Source organism: Amphiura filiformis, chromosome 7 (genome assembly GCF_039555335.1).
Source record: "Amphiura filiformis chromosome 7, Afil_fr2py, whole genome shotgun sequence".
Classification (NCBI taxonomy): Eukaryota; Metazoa; Echinodermata; class Ophiuroidea; order Amphilepidida; family Amphiuridae; genus Amphiura; species Amphiura filiformis.
Window position 1 is genome coordinate 70,104,018 of NC_092634.1, and position 16,986 is coordinate 70,121,003.

At 34.5% G+C, this 16,986-nt stretch overlaps 1 protein-coding gene across 2 annotated transcripts; it reads left to right on the plus strand.

Annotated features, from left to right (window-relative positions):
• The first annotated feature begins 1,923 nt into the window (after window positions 1-1,923).
• On the plus strand, window positions 1,924-15,662 carry LOC140157558 (terminal nucleotidyltransferase 5C-like). Of its 2 annotated transcripts, none has more exons than XM_072180789.1 (2): window positions 1,924-2,088; window positions 13,715-15,662. In XM_072180789.1, the coding sequence occupies exon 2, from the start codon at window positions 13,740-13,742 to the stop codon at window positions 14,958-14,960; it is 1,221 nt and encodes a 406-aa protein (XP_072036890.1). In that variant the 5' UTR covers window positions 1,924-2,088; window positions 13,715-13,739; the 3' UTR covers window positions 14,961-15,662. The 2 variants fall into 2 exon arrangements, with proteins under 2 accessions (XP_072036890.1, XP_072036891.1); XM_072180790.1 differs by lacking the exon at window positions 1,924-2,088 and adding an exon at window positions 13,373-13,458.
• The last annotated feature ends 1,324 nt before the right edge of the window (window positions 15,663-16,986 follow it).

Genomic DNA, 16,986 nt, shown 5'->3' on the forward strand with positions numbered 1-16,986 from the left:
AGCGAGACAATGAGTATTACAGAGAGGGGAGTACTAGAAATGGGGGGAGTTTTGGATTTGCTATCTACTGAAGATAGCTTCTTAAAAGAGTTTTGGATTTGCTATCTACTGAAGATAGCTTCTTAAAACAGTTTTGGATTTACTATCTACTGAAGATAGCTTATTAAAACAGTTTTGGATTTACTATCTACTGAAGATAGCTTATTAAAAGGATTGTTGGATTTGCTATCTACTGAAGGTAGCTTATTAAAAAGAGTCTTGGATTTGCTATCTACTGAAGATAGCTTCTTAAAAGAGTTTTGGATTTGCTATCTACTGAAGATAGTTTCTTAAAAGAGTTTTGGATTTGCTATCTACTGAATATAGCTTCTTAAAAGAGTTTTGGATTTACTATCTACTGAAGATAGCTTCTTAAAAGAGTTTTGGATTTGCTATCTACTTTTTCTAGTTTATTACAAAGAGTCTTGGATTGCTATCTGCTGAAGATAGCTTCTGAAAAGAAGTCTTGGATTTGCTATCAACTGAAAGTAGCTTCTTAAAAAAGAGTTTTGGATTTGCTATCTACTGAAGATAGCTTATTAACTTGAGTTTTGAATTTGCTATCTACTGAAGATAGCTTCTTAAAAGAGTTTTGGATTTGCTATCTACTGAAGATAGCTTCTTAAAAGAGTTTTGGATTTACTATCTACTGAAGATAGCTTATTAAAACAGTTTTGGATTTACTATCTACTGAAGATAGCTTATTAAAAGGAGTGTTGGATTTGCTATCTACTGAAGGTAGCTTATTAAAAAGAGTCTTGGATTTGCCATCTACTGAAGATACCTTCTTCAAAGAGTTTTGGATTTGCTATCTACTGAAGATAGCTTATATTACAAAGAGTTTTGGATTTGCTATCTACTGAAGATAGCTTCTTAAAAGAGTTTTGGATTTGCTATCAACTGAAGATAGCTTATTAAAACAGTTTTGGATTTGCTATCTACTGAAGGTAGCTTATTAAAAAGAGTCTTGGATTGCTATCTCTACTGAAGATAGCTTCTTAAAAGAAGTCTTAGCTTTGCTATCTACTGAAAGTAGCTTCTTAAAAAGAGTTTTGGATTTGCTATCTACTGAAGATAGCTTATTACAAAGAATCTTGGATTTGCTATCTACTGAAGACAGTTTCTTAAAAAGAGTCTTTGATTTACTACTATTTGCTGATACTCGTTCGTACGCGATATCAGAGGTGCATATTCATAGCAACAACTGGACTGATCGATTCTAAGCCCTAGTTCTATGTAAAATGTAGGATTTAATTTGATTAAAGTTTGGTATCCTTATGATTAATATATTTATTTGAACGGTTTATTGTTATTGTTTATAGCCGCTGTCGTACATCTATCGTCTTATATAACACACTACATCATTATTTTTGGCATAAAACACTCGGCTTCGCCTCGTTGTTTTACTTAAAATAACGATGTCGCCCGTGTTATATGTTATGATAGTGCACGACAGCGGCTAAAAACGATACCTTTATTCTCTAAATGTTGTGCTGTCAAAACATTACTATGATTATTATATTTAGAACAGTCCAATTAAATATTGGCTCACAACATATAGAATTTCCTCATGTTGTGAAAGAATTATTTACACACTAGCATATTTGATATCAGTTTTGTAATTTTTTCCCGTATGTTAGCAAGAGATCGTGCAATGTGGTAATAATTGTTATAATACTTGATTCAATTAATCCTCGTTTGTTTTGAGTATCATTTCAACACTAACCGCAATATCCCAGACACTTTCCCTTTAGCATATGAAAATGGATTTGCGGGCTTTTCTCTGTAAGAAATAAATACAACTGGCAACCCAGTTGTAAATGAGCGTTGAGATTTGAAATGATGGAGTTTAACTATGCACCAGTATCCTCGCAATAGGAGCAATCTCCTCAATCAGATGAAATAAACAAGCGCATATACGGACATACGGTTTACATGCTCTTCTGTTACACACCAAATCTAACATATTTTGTGTGAATTTTTCACCAGGATTTAAGGGATTTAATACAAGAGTGATATATTTGTGTGGAAAAGGATAGATAAAATAAGGTAAGAATGAATTTGAGTATTTCTGTTGTAAAAACCTGTGCATCGGAATCTAAAGTTTACCGTATGGTCGTGAAGAGCGCGTAGTGCGTGCTAATTACGTTCCCACGTGTGCATGCTATATATGTGATATGATATTGCACAACTAGCCTATATGGTTGGCACTAAAAGAAAAGGCATGTATTGCTAAAATATTTCTTAAGCTTTAATTTGTTATAAATAATTTGCACGAAGAAAATATGTGTTAAATGTGTTAAAAATATGAGAAGCAATAGCATTTAAAACAAAAACATTGTAAGGTGCTTACCATCCTTTGAAATTAAAGCAATCGGAATATTTTCAGTCAGAAATTTGTTTTACAAAATAATGGTAAATGCAACTGACTTCTGTGAATACATCATGTAATAAGATGCGACTTACTGTCATAGCAATTATCGCTACCAATGGGTTATAACAATAAACATATTAATTATTATTTTGTCTAATTAAAACGTTCATATATTTAAGGTAGGCCTACCATTTTTTATTTTCACATTTCATGAAAAAATAGGGCAATGAAATCAATAATAAAGAGTGAATTGAAATCGAATCTTTGACAGTTTGGATGTAGTACGTGAGGTGGAGGATTCATGGTGATAATTTAACACACTAAGGGCAAGGTTTAAGATTGTGATTATTGATAGTATTGATAATTATTATTATTATTAATTATTGATAACAATAGATTTTGATCTGTCGTTCAATCTTCCATGTATGTAAGTGGTTCATAAAAGCAATGTTACTTTCCATTTATCTGATTTATTTGTTTTTATATGAAATAATTATGTCTGTACATCAAATAGTGATCATCTTTTTGAACCAACGAATGCGCATATTCGTTATATATCCTAATCAATAACAGGTCCCTCCCTATAAATAATGCCTACTCGTGTTATTTCTAACATTCTACCAAATGTTAGAATTGGTAAAGTTATATAAAATTGAATTCTTCATTTCTGTATTTGACAAAACAATTTTAGGTGAAAGTTCGTTGTACCGCTATTCTATAATACCATGCATGTGTCCCAGGAGTGATGCCCAATAACAGCATTTTTAAAACGTGAGCAAAATGATTTCACACACAATTTGTCAAAATAAAATAATTTTTTGTCACAGCAGATTGTGGAATTCAGCAGTTGTCATCAATTTTATTTCCTAGTGATATCTTATCATATGGTGAAACCGGCAGTACACTGAGTATGTGGGCGGCAAGTGATTTCGCAACACTGAACTTGATGTCGCAAAGGCTGTCACACGAGACGGGAATTTCCAGTAGTTGATTGAATGCGCACGCAGATGATAGCCATATTAAAAAGATCGCTTTATCATTAATTTTTTTGATGTCTAAAACCACACACACAAAAAAATGATCACTTTATAGTATTATGGAAAAAATATAATCGATATCAGTTTGATAGATATTTGAATAAAACCAAAACAATATCTTATATGAGTAGTTAACTGGCGTTTGTAAAGTACGTTTCCTTAAAGTCGAATAATGTTTGCTATTTTAAACGAAGGACCATAATTATTAAAGCATTGTGCGCTGATTTACAAGGATTATAAACACAAAATTAGAATTTTATTCAATCCACTGATAGCTACTGATCCATTCAAAAACGAAAAATACACATTATAAAAAAATTGAAAGATACGATGTTTCATTTCTAGTAGGCCTATACGTGCTTTAAATAAATTTGTAAAAAAAAACACAATAAATATGATTGTAAATAACGGATCTTGACCATCATGATAATATTGTTAACATTATTAATATCGTGCTCATTGCAAACTATACGTATGTCCTTATTGTAATTATTTATGACGAACTGACACATTTGCGCCACTAGTGGAAAAGTTCTGCTTTTTTTGCTGACGACTGCAAAAATATGACGAGATTATAATATTAATAGTTTGATAAGTGGGTCGACATTATAGTGATATATAATCTAAACATTCCCACTTCCGATTCGAGCTAGGCACGGTTATTGATAGTATTATGTATTTATGCAGCGTATTATGTCAACTAAATGCCGATTTAGAATTAAAAACTGATAATGTTATGAGAACAATGATTTCAAAACCATCTGGATCGTTGTGGTTTCGTGTCTGTTGAAGCTTTGAAATCCCACTTAGTCACGCTGAATAATCGTGTTTGTTTGTTATTTATTTATTTATTTATTTATTTATTTATTTATTTATTTATTTATTTATTTATTTATTTATTTATGTATTTATGTATTTATTTATTTATTTATTCTATTATATATTATACTTTCAATTATTTATGTATATAAGTATTTTTGTATTTATGTATGTATTTGTTTGTTTGTTATTTATTTATTTATTTATTTATTTATTTATTTATTTATGTATTTATGTATTTATGTATTTATGTATTTATTTATTTATTCTATTATATATTATTTTACTTTCAATTATTTATGTATATAAGTATTTTTGTATTTATGTATGTATTTATTTATTTATTTATTTGAACTTAATATTAACCTTTCAATATCTACGCAAAAAGCTTATTCACAAAATTTCAGTTGATTCCGATTTTGCGGCAAGGCAAGAAAGAACAAAGGAAAATCGAGAGGAAAATAAAGAAAGAAACCAACAAAAATAATAATAAATGATCAATAAACAACATAAAGATATTGCACTCGGTTAAATTGCAATGAAGAAGGAAACAAGGTCCTTTGTTTCTATATAAATCTTGCTGACAATTACAGCTAAGTCTGTCAGATTTATGTATCCGTTGGCGCACTGGTTATGTGTATATACTGTTTACATTCATGACTCGTAAGACAGATCAATAGCATTCCCCCCAGACTTGACATAAATAAGGTCATATTACCAATGACGTCAGCATCTTGGTCATTACCATGGTAACTGTGCTTAGATTGGAAATCCTGAGGTAGCAACTCATTTAATATGTATGTGGGGATGCTGGTAATATTTCTATTATATATTAAATTAACGTACAGGCGAAAGGTTAATATTAAGTTCAAAAAATAATGTTTAATTAGACAAGGTGATCACAAACGTGTCGACAAATATCACGCCTCCATGATAGCGTGAAAGTACGAGTTATAGGCTAGCTAAACCTCTGACAACTGGTTTGAGGTCGAATGAAGCGATACATTAATTCACGACAAAGATAATTAAAACGATACATAAACAGGAATATGCGTAGAAATTGAAAACATAATGGAGAAAAATAGAAGACATGAGGAATGAAAAATAAATAAGACCGGTTTACACATGTTGATCTGCTGTCTTCAGTAGATAGCAGTTTGATCGGCTATTTTCAGTATTTGGTGAATACAGTTTATCCTCAGAGTATATCATTTGATGTACACAGTTTCACATGATGCTATATCTTTGGCAAATAGCATTTGATATACACACAGTTTGATATGCTATCTTCAGTATAATAGCATTTAGTGTATACAATTTGATGCTATCTTCAGTATATAGCATTAATGGTGTACACAAATTGCCACGCTATCTTCAGTAGATAACATTTGACCTGCAGTTTGATATGCTATCTTCAGTAGATAGCATTGGTGTGCAAAGTTTCACATGCTATCTTCGGCAAATAGCATTTGTTATACACCATGCTATCTTCAGTAGAGATCATGTATTTAAACATGTTAAACATTAATAACCAAAGTTGTCATGATTTAGTAAATAACTTATTCTTCAAAGTTTTCAAACTCAAAAATGGTGAAGAAAATTGTACACAAATTGCCACGCTATCTTCAGTAGATAGCATTTGACCTGCAGTTTAATATGCTATCTTCAGTAGATAGCATTGGTGTGCAAAGTTTCACATGCTATCTTTGGCAAATAGCATTTGTTATACACCATGCTATCTTCAGTAGATATCATGTATTTAAACATGTTAAACATTAATAACCAAAGTTGTCATGATTTAGTAAATAACCTATTCTTATAAAAAGGGGAAAAAAACTTATTCTTCAAAGTTTTCAAACTCAAAAATTGTGAAGAAAATTGCGGCAAGGCAAGAAGTGTGAGAGATAATAGAGCGAAAAACAATTATACCAACATGTATTTCACCAAATAAGTTAAGTACGACATACTGAAATACACACAAATAATGATTTTGTTCTTAATGTTTCATCAAAACCATCAAACAAAACTTTCTTTGTATTGTTTCAGTGCAGGACATTTCTAATCAAAGAGCAGTATAAGTTTGCCAAGTAGCCCCTACTAAATTAATACCAATCGCCCACGCAAGATTCTGTATGAATTGAAAAACAATATGAATAGCCGGTAACCTTTTTCAAATTTGTACTTGATCGGCTCCTTGTAATTAATGAATGCTTTTCATCAACGGACAAAATAAGAATGGCACACTCTTAAAAAAGCTGGTTATTTTCCCTTTATAACTTAAAAGGGCATTCCATGATGCACAGCCTCATCCCCCACATTAAAAAAAAAGTTGGGATACACATAATCATGCATAACTCACAAACTTAAAATCGGAATCCACTGAAATTTGGAAAATAACGTGAATATCCACTGAAAATTGTCATAAAAAGTGGATGTTAGGATCACGAAATCCTCCTTTAAGTATGTTATAGCAACTCATTGCTTACCGACTATATCAACTCAACTTGGTTTATGCTTTATTGGTTACTGGCTTGCAGATAATTGCCTCGACGTAAGGATCGAGCTGACCGATGTTATACTTGTGCACATTGCATCTTGAAAGTATATAATAAACCTAAAAACACGTCTCCCATAAGTAAAAGGGAATGATAAGTTTTGCAATTCATATACACATACTAGATTTTTAACCTGGGGGTACTCAAGTTTGGTTTTGGTAGGGACGTGCCGCTGAGATTTTGGAAGTAGACCCATAAATATACCAATTTTTCAAGAAATTTGGACCCATATACCAAAAGTCAAAATTTTCGGCCAAATTTACCCAAAATTGTCTTAGTTTTTACAAATTTTCCCAAAATTTTGGGAAAATTTTGGCTAGATTAAGGCTAGATTAAGGAAAAATTGAGCTGTTTTCCGAAAAAATTGAGAAAATTTTGAAAAAAGGACCCATTCATATACCAAAATAGGCTTTGAAAAAGGGGTCATTGATATACCAGAAGGCTGAAAATGATACCCATGTTTGCGGCACGTCCCCGTATGGTCATTTGTACTGAGTACCCCCCCCCCCGGGATTTTTTAATTAGAGGATATTGCGTAGGTCGTTCGATTTAAGGTTGAATTTGTTTCATAATATTTGCTGGTTCAATTAAAATGTCACCAGTTGGGAAATGATACCAGATGTTTTTTAAGTTTGTATAATAATGCAGTATATGAAAAAGTATGACATGAAACGAACTGACATGCCGCCTGCATTTTAGATAATGATAATATGAAAATGTTGACCTTTGGGTGTACAGAGCCTTTTCCATCTTAGAGTTGTCCTACCATGTACCCAATTGGGGACCATGCAGATACTATAGCATTGGCTTAAGAAGATTTTCAACATGTGGGTCTGAAACTTGAGAATTATTTGGTGGGCCACCCTGGGGTGCACGAGGGGGTTTCCCCCTGGGAGTCAGAAACTTTTGCAAAATATAGGTCACAAACACCCATTTCCCCTCTATTTTATCACAAACGTTTAACTTAACCTAGGATTAGGGGGGGGGGGGCTGAAAGGTATTCCGCACCAAAATTATTGAGGGGCTGAGCCCCGGTTCTAAACCTATTCGCTACTTGCACGGTTCCGCCATTATGCACTATGTGCGGGAGAGCCTCGAACTGGCAGCATACATGAATGGGAATTGAACTAGTCATAACGTTCTGTGTAAGGTTACGTAATTCTTCCTTTCATGTATGCTGCCAGTTCGAGGCTCTCCCCGCACATAGTGCATAATGGCGGAACCGTGCAAGTAGCGAATGCCTAGTATTTGTTACAATCAGTCTGCTTTCAAAGTAAAAATGCACAAATAACTACAACTGCGTTTGGAGGACAGACAGATATTGCTGACGTCATCGATCTTAAGTGTCCTTGTGTTTGTCCATTTGACTTTTTCCCTACTCGGACACGGAATAAGTATGGTAAGGTCAAAAGGGTGTTTGTGTATGTTGTTTTTTGAATACACAATCAGACTGTCAGTCAATGCTGCGATTGTTTGACAATAAAATGTAAATTAACAAGAAAACAGAAAATTCCTACTGTACTATAGGTGTGAACCAATGTGAACCACAAAAGGACTATTAAACGAAAATAAGAAAAATCTGAGCGTGTATAATGAGCCCAGTTATTTTATGCAAAATTATTGGCAAAAAGCAAACGCGATATAACTGGAAATCAGGTGTCTGGTATAGATTCAAATATCTATATTTTGGAATTATTATGAAATTAAATACTATGATATCCACTGAAATCGCGACGCGCACTAAAGTCCATTGCACTCATATGCTGCAATGGCAGAATATAATGTTTGAAAGATTGTAAGTTGCGCAATTGTGGGTTACAAAATAATGTATTGCTCTAGTGGGACCCCGGAGTGGGACCAATTTGTAAATGATTTATTTATAGGGGTTTCAGATGTATCTAAATAAAATATCCTATAATCTTATGCAATTCTGTCCAGCAAGAAAATAACACGTTTATGTAATAAGAACCTGTATTACATGTGGGTGATTCGCCCACATGTAATCAAGGCTCATGATAATAATCAACTTCGTCTTTATTTCCATAATTAAAAAGCTTACATACAAAAACAACAAAACCAAACGGATTTACAAAAACAAGATAATTATGGAGGACGGATTGGAAGGCAAGGATAAATAAATTCATTTATATAGTTCATGAATATATCATGATTACATGTAGGCCTAGGCCTATAGAAATACTTGGGAACATTTTAAATGTCTAATAATATCTTTTGAAAGAAGGACATAATTTCAAGCAAACCAATTATTTGATGTCAAATATATTTTTGTTATTTTAATGACTTTAAAGTGTGCGTACTTTTCAAATAATCTCAGAAATCTTCATAAAATATCAACTTGTCAAAACAACGACACGTTATCGTATGTATGAGAAACCCAGCTGGTCTTGTAACTGAACATGCGCGATTTGACGATACCAACTATCTATCTCATTCACACGACTCACGCCCACGCAAGGTGTTTTTCCACATCTTATAAATGGGGCATACCCAAAACCACTCTCTATTATATCTCTCTCTCTCGATGTATGCGTGGGCGTCACCATGCAAAATGCCAGCCCACCTCAATTCGAGAATGTTCCTTTGCTATCTTATGCTTTATAAATTTATACTGAAATGCCAAAGCATGGTGATAAGTCTGATTGAAACCGAAGATTTTGATGTATAATTGTGCGACATTATATATACAATACAATTATTGTTTCTTTCGTATAAAAATACAATTCAGTTTAATATTAGCCTTCCTACTATTAGTATTTAGTTTACATTATAAACTGTTTATTCATCATGGATTATTAAACTTAGCTAGTATTTTTAGGGATTTTGGACATAGTCATTTCACCATAGGCTAATACGCGCACTTGCTATCTACTGAAGATAGCACAATTGCAAGGTGGTCTATATTGGAAGGTCTAAATTCACTGTTATCTTTTTGAACAAGGCCATATATGAAAATTAGATCTGATAGGAACTTTATAAGGAGCCTCACTACTGAAAACAATGAAATTATAATGTACATATGCTTTCTACTGAAGATAGGATCAGGAACGATGTTGTTTTTTCATTTTTTGATTCTATTTTTCTATGTAGACGGGTATAGTAATAAATTCTTCGAGCTCCATCATCGACAGAAATCGTCGTATACGGTCGACATTTTGTTACTGAACGGATCATTTTTACGAGCTTTTAGGGATTTCATTCACAAAAACACGAGCGTAGTAAAAGCGTAGGCGTATCTCAGTCATCAGAATCGATTTGCGAGTCCCCCAGGTGTGTGTCGTATTGCACGTGATGTTTTAACCAATTCAAGGCGCGAGGCGGATAAACGTATTCGCTGTCGTATAGTGAATATTGCCATACCTTAGTTTTGCACGTCTGTTAGCAACCCATTGACTTTTTATTGTGATTATTTTGACCGTGGATCCAAACACATATATCCCCAAAAGATCATCTTTTAACACTCGGAAGCCAAATAATTGTCGGTATATAAGCCAATTCTAAAACTGATCCGTAAAAAGGAATAATTACAGAATTCTGTGGGAATTATAAATCAAGCTATATAAAAAATATAAACTTTATTCCACTTCAATCGGTGGTCTGGAATTCAAGTCAAAATTTGACTGGGGGGAGATTTAGCCAAAATTTCATAATTTTGACCGTATTTGGTCAATAATTCAGGCTTTTGTCCAAACAATTTAAATTATTTCCTAGAATTGAGTGCCTCTAAATTTAAGAAACAACGTAAAAGTCACATCTGTGACTATTCACCCATTTTAAAAAAAACACTATTGTGTTACAAAATAAGTGAGGAAAGATGTGTTTTTGCGATTTTTATTTCAATATTTTACTTTTTACACCAAATCTGTGATGATTGTATTTAGATTCATTGGCAAATTTCCTTTCCAAAAATGTGTACTTTTATTCATATCTTGTTTCTTGTAATTAATGACTTATCCTTCACTTTTAAGCAATTTATAAACAATTTTAATTTTTTTACACTTGCGAATGGATCACTGAATCCGGGCACTGAATGGGTCTTTAAGGATACGATGTCATGATTTACCGACAGGTGACTCATTTCGGAATGCGATCATGAATTTTGAAGAAAAAAAGGTTTCCACAGGCTGCGATGGGACTATATAGGCCCACTAGGCGCAGGCTATAATATCATATCAGAAACGATGAGAAGTTGTATTTTTTTTCAGTAAAATTCGGATAGTATTAGGGTTCAAATTACTGCAACGTTCGGATGTGCACGTATGACTTTTCTTGGAACCCTACTTATCATGCCGGCCTTTTACGCAACGTTCTAGTAAATAATTAGTACTCCTTGAGTTTGTTCACTTATTGCGATCTGCATGAGTTTTCTTCTCCTATAGTCTTTTTATCTGCACTCCCAGCAAACATAAAAATGTTCTAAAGATGTTTAGGCCTATTCAAAATGTTTTAATAACATTTAAATACCGGGTTATATAAAGATCATGATTACGTTTTTAAAACGATAGGCCTATAAATTGTAATGTTTTGGGCAAATATTTTTCCAAAATATTTTGTCAATGGTTAATAACATGCATTCTGTTAGAATGTATTGCATCACGTTCCAATTGTTTATTTAAACGTTGCATATAGGGGCAGGCCTACCCTTTAAAACCCGACATTTAAACCTGTTCTGTAAACCATACTTTGAAACGTTGTGTGTTTGCTGGGCTGTAATGTGTAATAACTCTCGAAATGGAAACGTTCAGGCCTGGAGAACTTTCAGATGGGAACTTTACAAGTTTCATAGCGCCCTCAATCTTGGAAAAATATTATTCCATGTTTCTTAAGTGCCAAGTGATACTGAGGCGCTATTCTATCGCACTGCTTGGCCCAGGCCCTGGCTTGGCCTGGCCTGGACTGGACATGACAGACCCACTGGAGCAAAAATGAAGGGACTTGGTCAGGCACTTAGGGACCGATCGTTATTTACGGCAGGGGGGGTAATGGGCATTTTGGAAAAATATCGACAAAAAATTTCGCGTTTCCCCCTCGCGTCCTCTCCAAAATTTCGGATTCCCCCCTTGTTTTCCTGATTTCTCCATTTAAAACCATTCCCCCTCTTGGTTCAACGAAAAATTTCGCGTTCCCCCCTCAAGACCCAATTTTTTTTTCGGATTCCCCCCTCAAAACGCCCATTAGGCCTACCCCCCTGTCGCAAATAACGATCACTCCCTTACATTAGAAAGAGGAAGCCCACTCACCAGACCCGTCACCAGAGCAGTTCTTCTGGGGTGACAAGATTATCTCTGAATTTGACAGGTGCTAATTGATGCAATAACATTAAACAAAAAATAGGACCTGTCAAATTCAGAGATAACCTTTTCAATGATTAATTTGATAACCAGGCAGGTTTAGTTCACCCTGAACTTCCTCTGTATAAGAATAATAGGGAAATAGAACAAAAATAAAAAAGAAAGGTAAATAATTTAGCTCTCATTTCCATACTAGCCTTCATTGCCCCGGGTTCATTACCCACCAATCTGTAATTAGAAAATTTGTTGTTTGCTGCTGGTTTTTTTTTGTTTTTTTTTGTTTTGTTTTGTGTTTTTTTTATTTTTTTATTTTTTTTATTTGATAAGTTGTTGTGATTTGTTGATTTTGCTTTCTCATAATAGGCCTACAAATGCAATGAACATTGATTGAAAGAAAGAAAGAAAAAAGATTAACAATTATATCACTACCGGAGGTGACCCGGGGGTCACATGCAGTGTTCATATTTGGGTCCTTTTCATATCTCGAAAATGTATTACCCCAAAGAGTACAAATGCCGCTCCCCTGACTGAAGCCACATGGTTCAGCTATGGTGCGGTATGGTATTAACCGCTCTTGTTAGCTCTTGTTATCGGGCTTAAAAAAATACTCATAGGGCCTATTAAACATTTTTGAACATGCTCTGAAGTTGCTGCAAAACATTCTAAAATTCAAAATTTGATTTTTTTTGTGAAAACTTGCTGAAACTTGCTGCATATTAAATATTGGCAAAATATTTTTACTAAAATGTTTGCCAAATGCGGTTGGACATTTTTCACTGATATGCGTGCCCGGGTATGCGTGTTACCATGGAAGCCAAAACATTAATATTGATACTGATTGATAAGTTTTTGTGTGTGTTTTTCCTGAATTGTTTGGTATTCCAATATATTTTTTTTCTACTTTCTATACATTTTATTTCAGAAACGAAACAAGTTATAACTTGTGAAAGATCCGTGAAAGATTTCACCGTGCCCTGGATTTCACAACAGTGTAACAGGGTAAAATTATATTGGGAATACCCTGGCCTTGAATTAAATTGCACAACCACTATGAATATTCATGAGCATTGATTGATATGCTGAAGAGTTTTCCAAATACAGATAAACCTGTTGGCTGTCGTTATGATCAACTATTTACTCGCGACCAATCAAATGTCACGACTGATAAATATCACAGTGGTGCATGTACACCATTAGTCATCCGCGCTGGGCCTTTTAAATTTTCCCATATTTATTTTTGCAGAGTCACCGTCACGATATTTAATAATAGTTTGAGCTGAAATCGTTTCATTTACGTTGTCATATTTTTTACCAACATATATATGGTCAGTTTCAAAATTTATTCAGTTCTTCAAGATTTTATCAATGCTCGTGAATGGTACTATTTATACATGTATTGACATTTGCGCAGTTGCATGGGTGAAAACCAGTGAGTGATTAGGTCAACAGCTGTGAAGTTTTTGGTGTCAAATCTGCTAACTGTGCACATTGCAGCGTGTATGTAAAGCGTTGCACAACGAATTCTGGACTTTTATAATTGGAATATAACCCAAATTCTTCTCTTTCTTCTACCTTTTGCAGCTAAATTCGCCATATCTAGCTCATCATGGCTTCAATGGACTCATCGGGTCGTTTCCAAGTGCTGAGTTTTGAGCAGGTCGAGCGTCTGGACCAAGTTCTCAAGGACCCGGTATCGGTACACGGACGAGGTAACTTCCCAACATTGGAAATTAAACTCTTGGATTTAGTTAATATCGTACGCGAAAAGCTGGAAAAAGATGGCGTGAACGTAAGAGGAATACGATTAAATGGTGGAGCAGCGAGTTATATTCTGTGTTCAGAGAAGCAGCAGTCATACAACGACCTGGATCTTATATTTGGTGTTGATCTGTCTAGTCCCAACAACATGAACCTGATCAAGGAAGCAGTGTTTGAGTCCTTGCTTAACTTTCTTCCTGATGGCGTCAATCGAGATAGAATCGGTGCTTGCACCATGCAGGATGCCTATGTGGATAAGATGGTCAAGATCTCCAATGACAATGATAGATGGAGTCTCATCAGTCTTGCCAATAATTCCGGAAAGAACGTAGAACTTAAGTTTGTGGATCGTATGCGGCGGCAGTTTGAGTTCAGCGTTGATTCATTCCAGATCATCATGGACTCGTTATTGTTCTTCTACAAACTGTCACAGATCCCAATGAATGCGCACTTCTACCCCACTGTGATGGGAGAGAGCGTCTTCGGCAACTTCCATGAGGCGTTGTACCATCTCAATAACAAGCTGATCGCGACACGGAATCCGGAAGAGATCCGTGGTGGTGGTTTACTCAAGTATTGCAATCTCCTTGTGAGAGACTACCTGCCAGCAAGTCAAGAAGAAATCAAATTGCTGGAGAGATATATGTGCTCAAGGTTCTTCATTGATTTCAGTGAGTTACCGCAGCAGAGGCAAAAACTTGACAGTTACTTGAGTGCACACTTCTCTGGTGATGATGTCAGCAAGTACGAGTACCTTGTGACGTTGCGTCGTGTTGTTGATGCAAGTACTGTGTGCTTAATGATGCACGAGAGAAGGCAAACGTTAAAACTTATCACAGACTTGGCACAGGAGGTGCAACGGTCTCTTGCATTCCAGCAGAGAAAATGTCGCAATAATCACAACCGACATCCGACAAGTCTGTACGCAGCTCTGCCATTTATGCAACAACAGTACATTCCATACGGGTTTGATCAGGGATTCGGTTTTACGAACTCTGTCTACATTCCTCACCACAACTCTTACAGGCCGCATGGTCATAATGGCAAGTGGGTGCATTACGCTTACTAATAACAATGCCCCAGCTTTGCCAAGAAACTATTACTATGTATGTAACTTGCTCTCTCTTTTAAGTCTTAATCTCATGCACTGGTTAGACCAGTAAGATTCTGACTTTAGTCTTAATCTCATGCACTGGTTAGACCAGTAAGATTCTGACTTTACGACTTGAGTGTAGCTCTGTATTATGTTACTGTTGAATCGGGTCCAAAAAAATCTTGTTATCATTTTTTTTTTAAATTCTTTTTTGTCATTATTGTAAAATATTATTACTCATTCAATGCCAGCTGCAACCAGTTCAGTATGTAATACAGCATATCAAAGAAAATGATGTCAGGATAATACAATGAAAGGGAAATCGATGAGATTGGAAGATTTGATGGAGTTGACCATTTATACCTGAATACAACCCAAGCTTTGACAATTTGTTTACATTGGGAGAGCCATCCATGCTGTCAGTCAGATTAGTAGACCTAGGCCAGCCACAAGATTGCCATAGATCTTGAACTGCCCTGGAATTTACAAAAAAGAAATAATTAATTTGCAACGGTGTCAAACTTGGGTTGAAATAGATAAATGGTGAATTTATTTGAATCTCAAGGTGCTCTATTGTGTGTGACATTCATGTAAAAAAAAGTTTGTTCTTATAAATGTTCTCTTTATTAATTTAAAGAATTGTTTATTTTAAGTCTTCATTTCCAATTCAACTGAGACGTGAAGACTGAAGAGTGGATGTCATTGTACGGTATCACCTGACTGTATGGATCCATAATGCATCCACCTCTACACGTCCCAGACAAGATATCTTATACTTCCCACAATGCATTTGTTCAATCAATTTTCTGTACCGATTTGCTATCCACTGCAAGTCTGCAACATGGGCTATGTAGTAACAAAATAAACAGCATACAGATCTTGTAAAATATGTTAATTTGATGACTGTCTAAAGTGTTGACCCATGTTTAGCCAAGGTCTCAATCAGGGGTGTGATTCAAAGCTGGTGAAATATCCTGAAACCAGTAGAAATCCTTCGGGCTGAAATTCAATCCGATTGCATAAATTTTGGCCACAAAAAAATCTCGAAATCAGGAAAAATCCAGAAGAATCACATTCCTGATTTAAAACATGGAAACAAAGGGAACCTGTTATAAAGTAAAAGTGTCACTGTGTCATTAAAATGTATGAGGTGATGCATCATGTTGCAAAGGATTCTGGGAAGAGAATGATATCTTTTCTGCCAACATCTGTAAAAGTGGAATTTTCATGCTGAACACAGAGCTATTATGTTCTTTCATGCTTAGTCTGTAAAAAAGTCAATATAAAAAGTCAAAAAAATGGCAAATTTAAAACAAGAAAAACAAAGATCAGATTTGATCAAACATGAAAAATTGCACATACATGTATGCAAATGACCATTTTTACACTGTTGGAAATGATTATGTATGGGACAATCTAGCTGTCACTGACAAAGTCATTGCAACAACATGTTGAACTGATGTTCATTTTGTGTGTGGATCTTCCCAAATAGTTACAAGTATATTGTGAGATGATTTCGGTTCATCATGTTGTAAAGTAATAAAAACTTAAACATCGACATGTACATTGTATAATTGATAATATAGAGTTTGTATAAAATGAGATGTTTTATTTGGAAGATCTACAAACTACATGACCTGTACTTTATCATTCATTGTATGATTTTACTTTGAGTTAAAGTGACATTTTCCATCAAAATATTATATTGGCTACCAAAAAAAAAGGTTGGTCAAAATCATCTCCTATTTTTTACTTCTTTTAAAAATAGAACTCAAAATTTCAATAACATTTGCCTTTTCTTAATTACCCTTGAATCAAACCAGTTCATCATCAACTCCAAATAAAAGAAGGTGGTTCGTATGGCTATTGGCTAATCAGGGCTTGCAGCAAAATAGCTGCAATTGAGCAAAATCACAATTGTGTAATTGAAAACTTAAAACAAACATAAAATGGAAGTCTTCACTCCATCAAGATTCTTAAGACTTACATTACGGTATATATT

Bases quoted from the DNA above. Each gene is read 5' to 3' on its own strand.
- LOC140157558 (XM_072180789.1), top strand. From the start codon at position 13,740: ATGGCTTCAATGGACTCATCGGGTCGTTTCCAAGTGCTGAGTTTTGAG.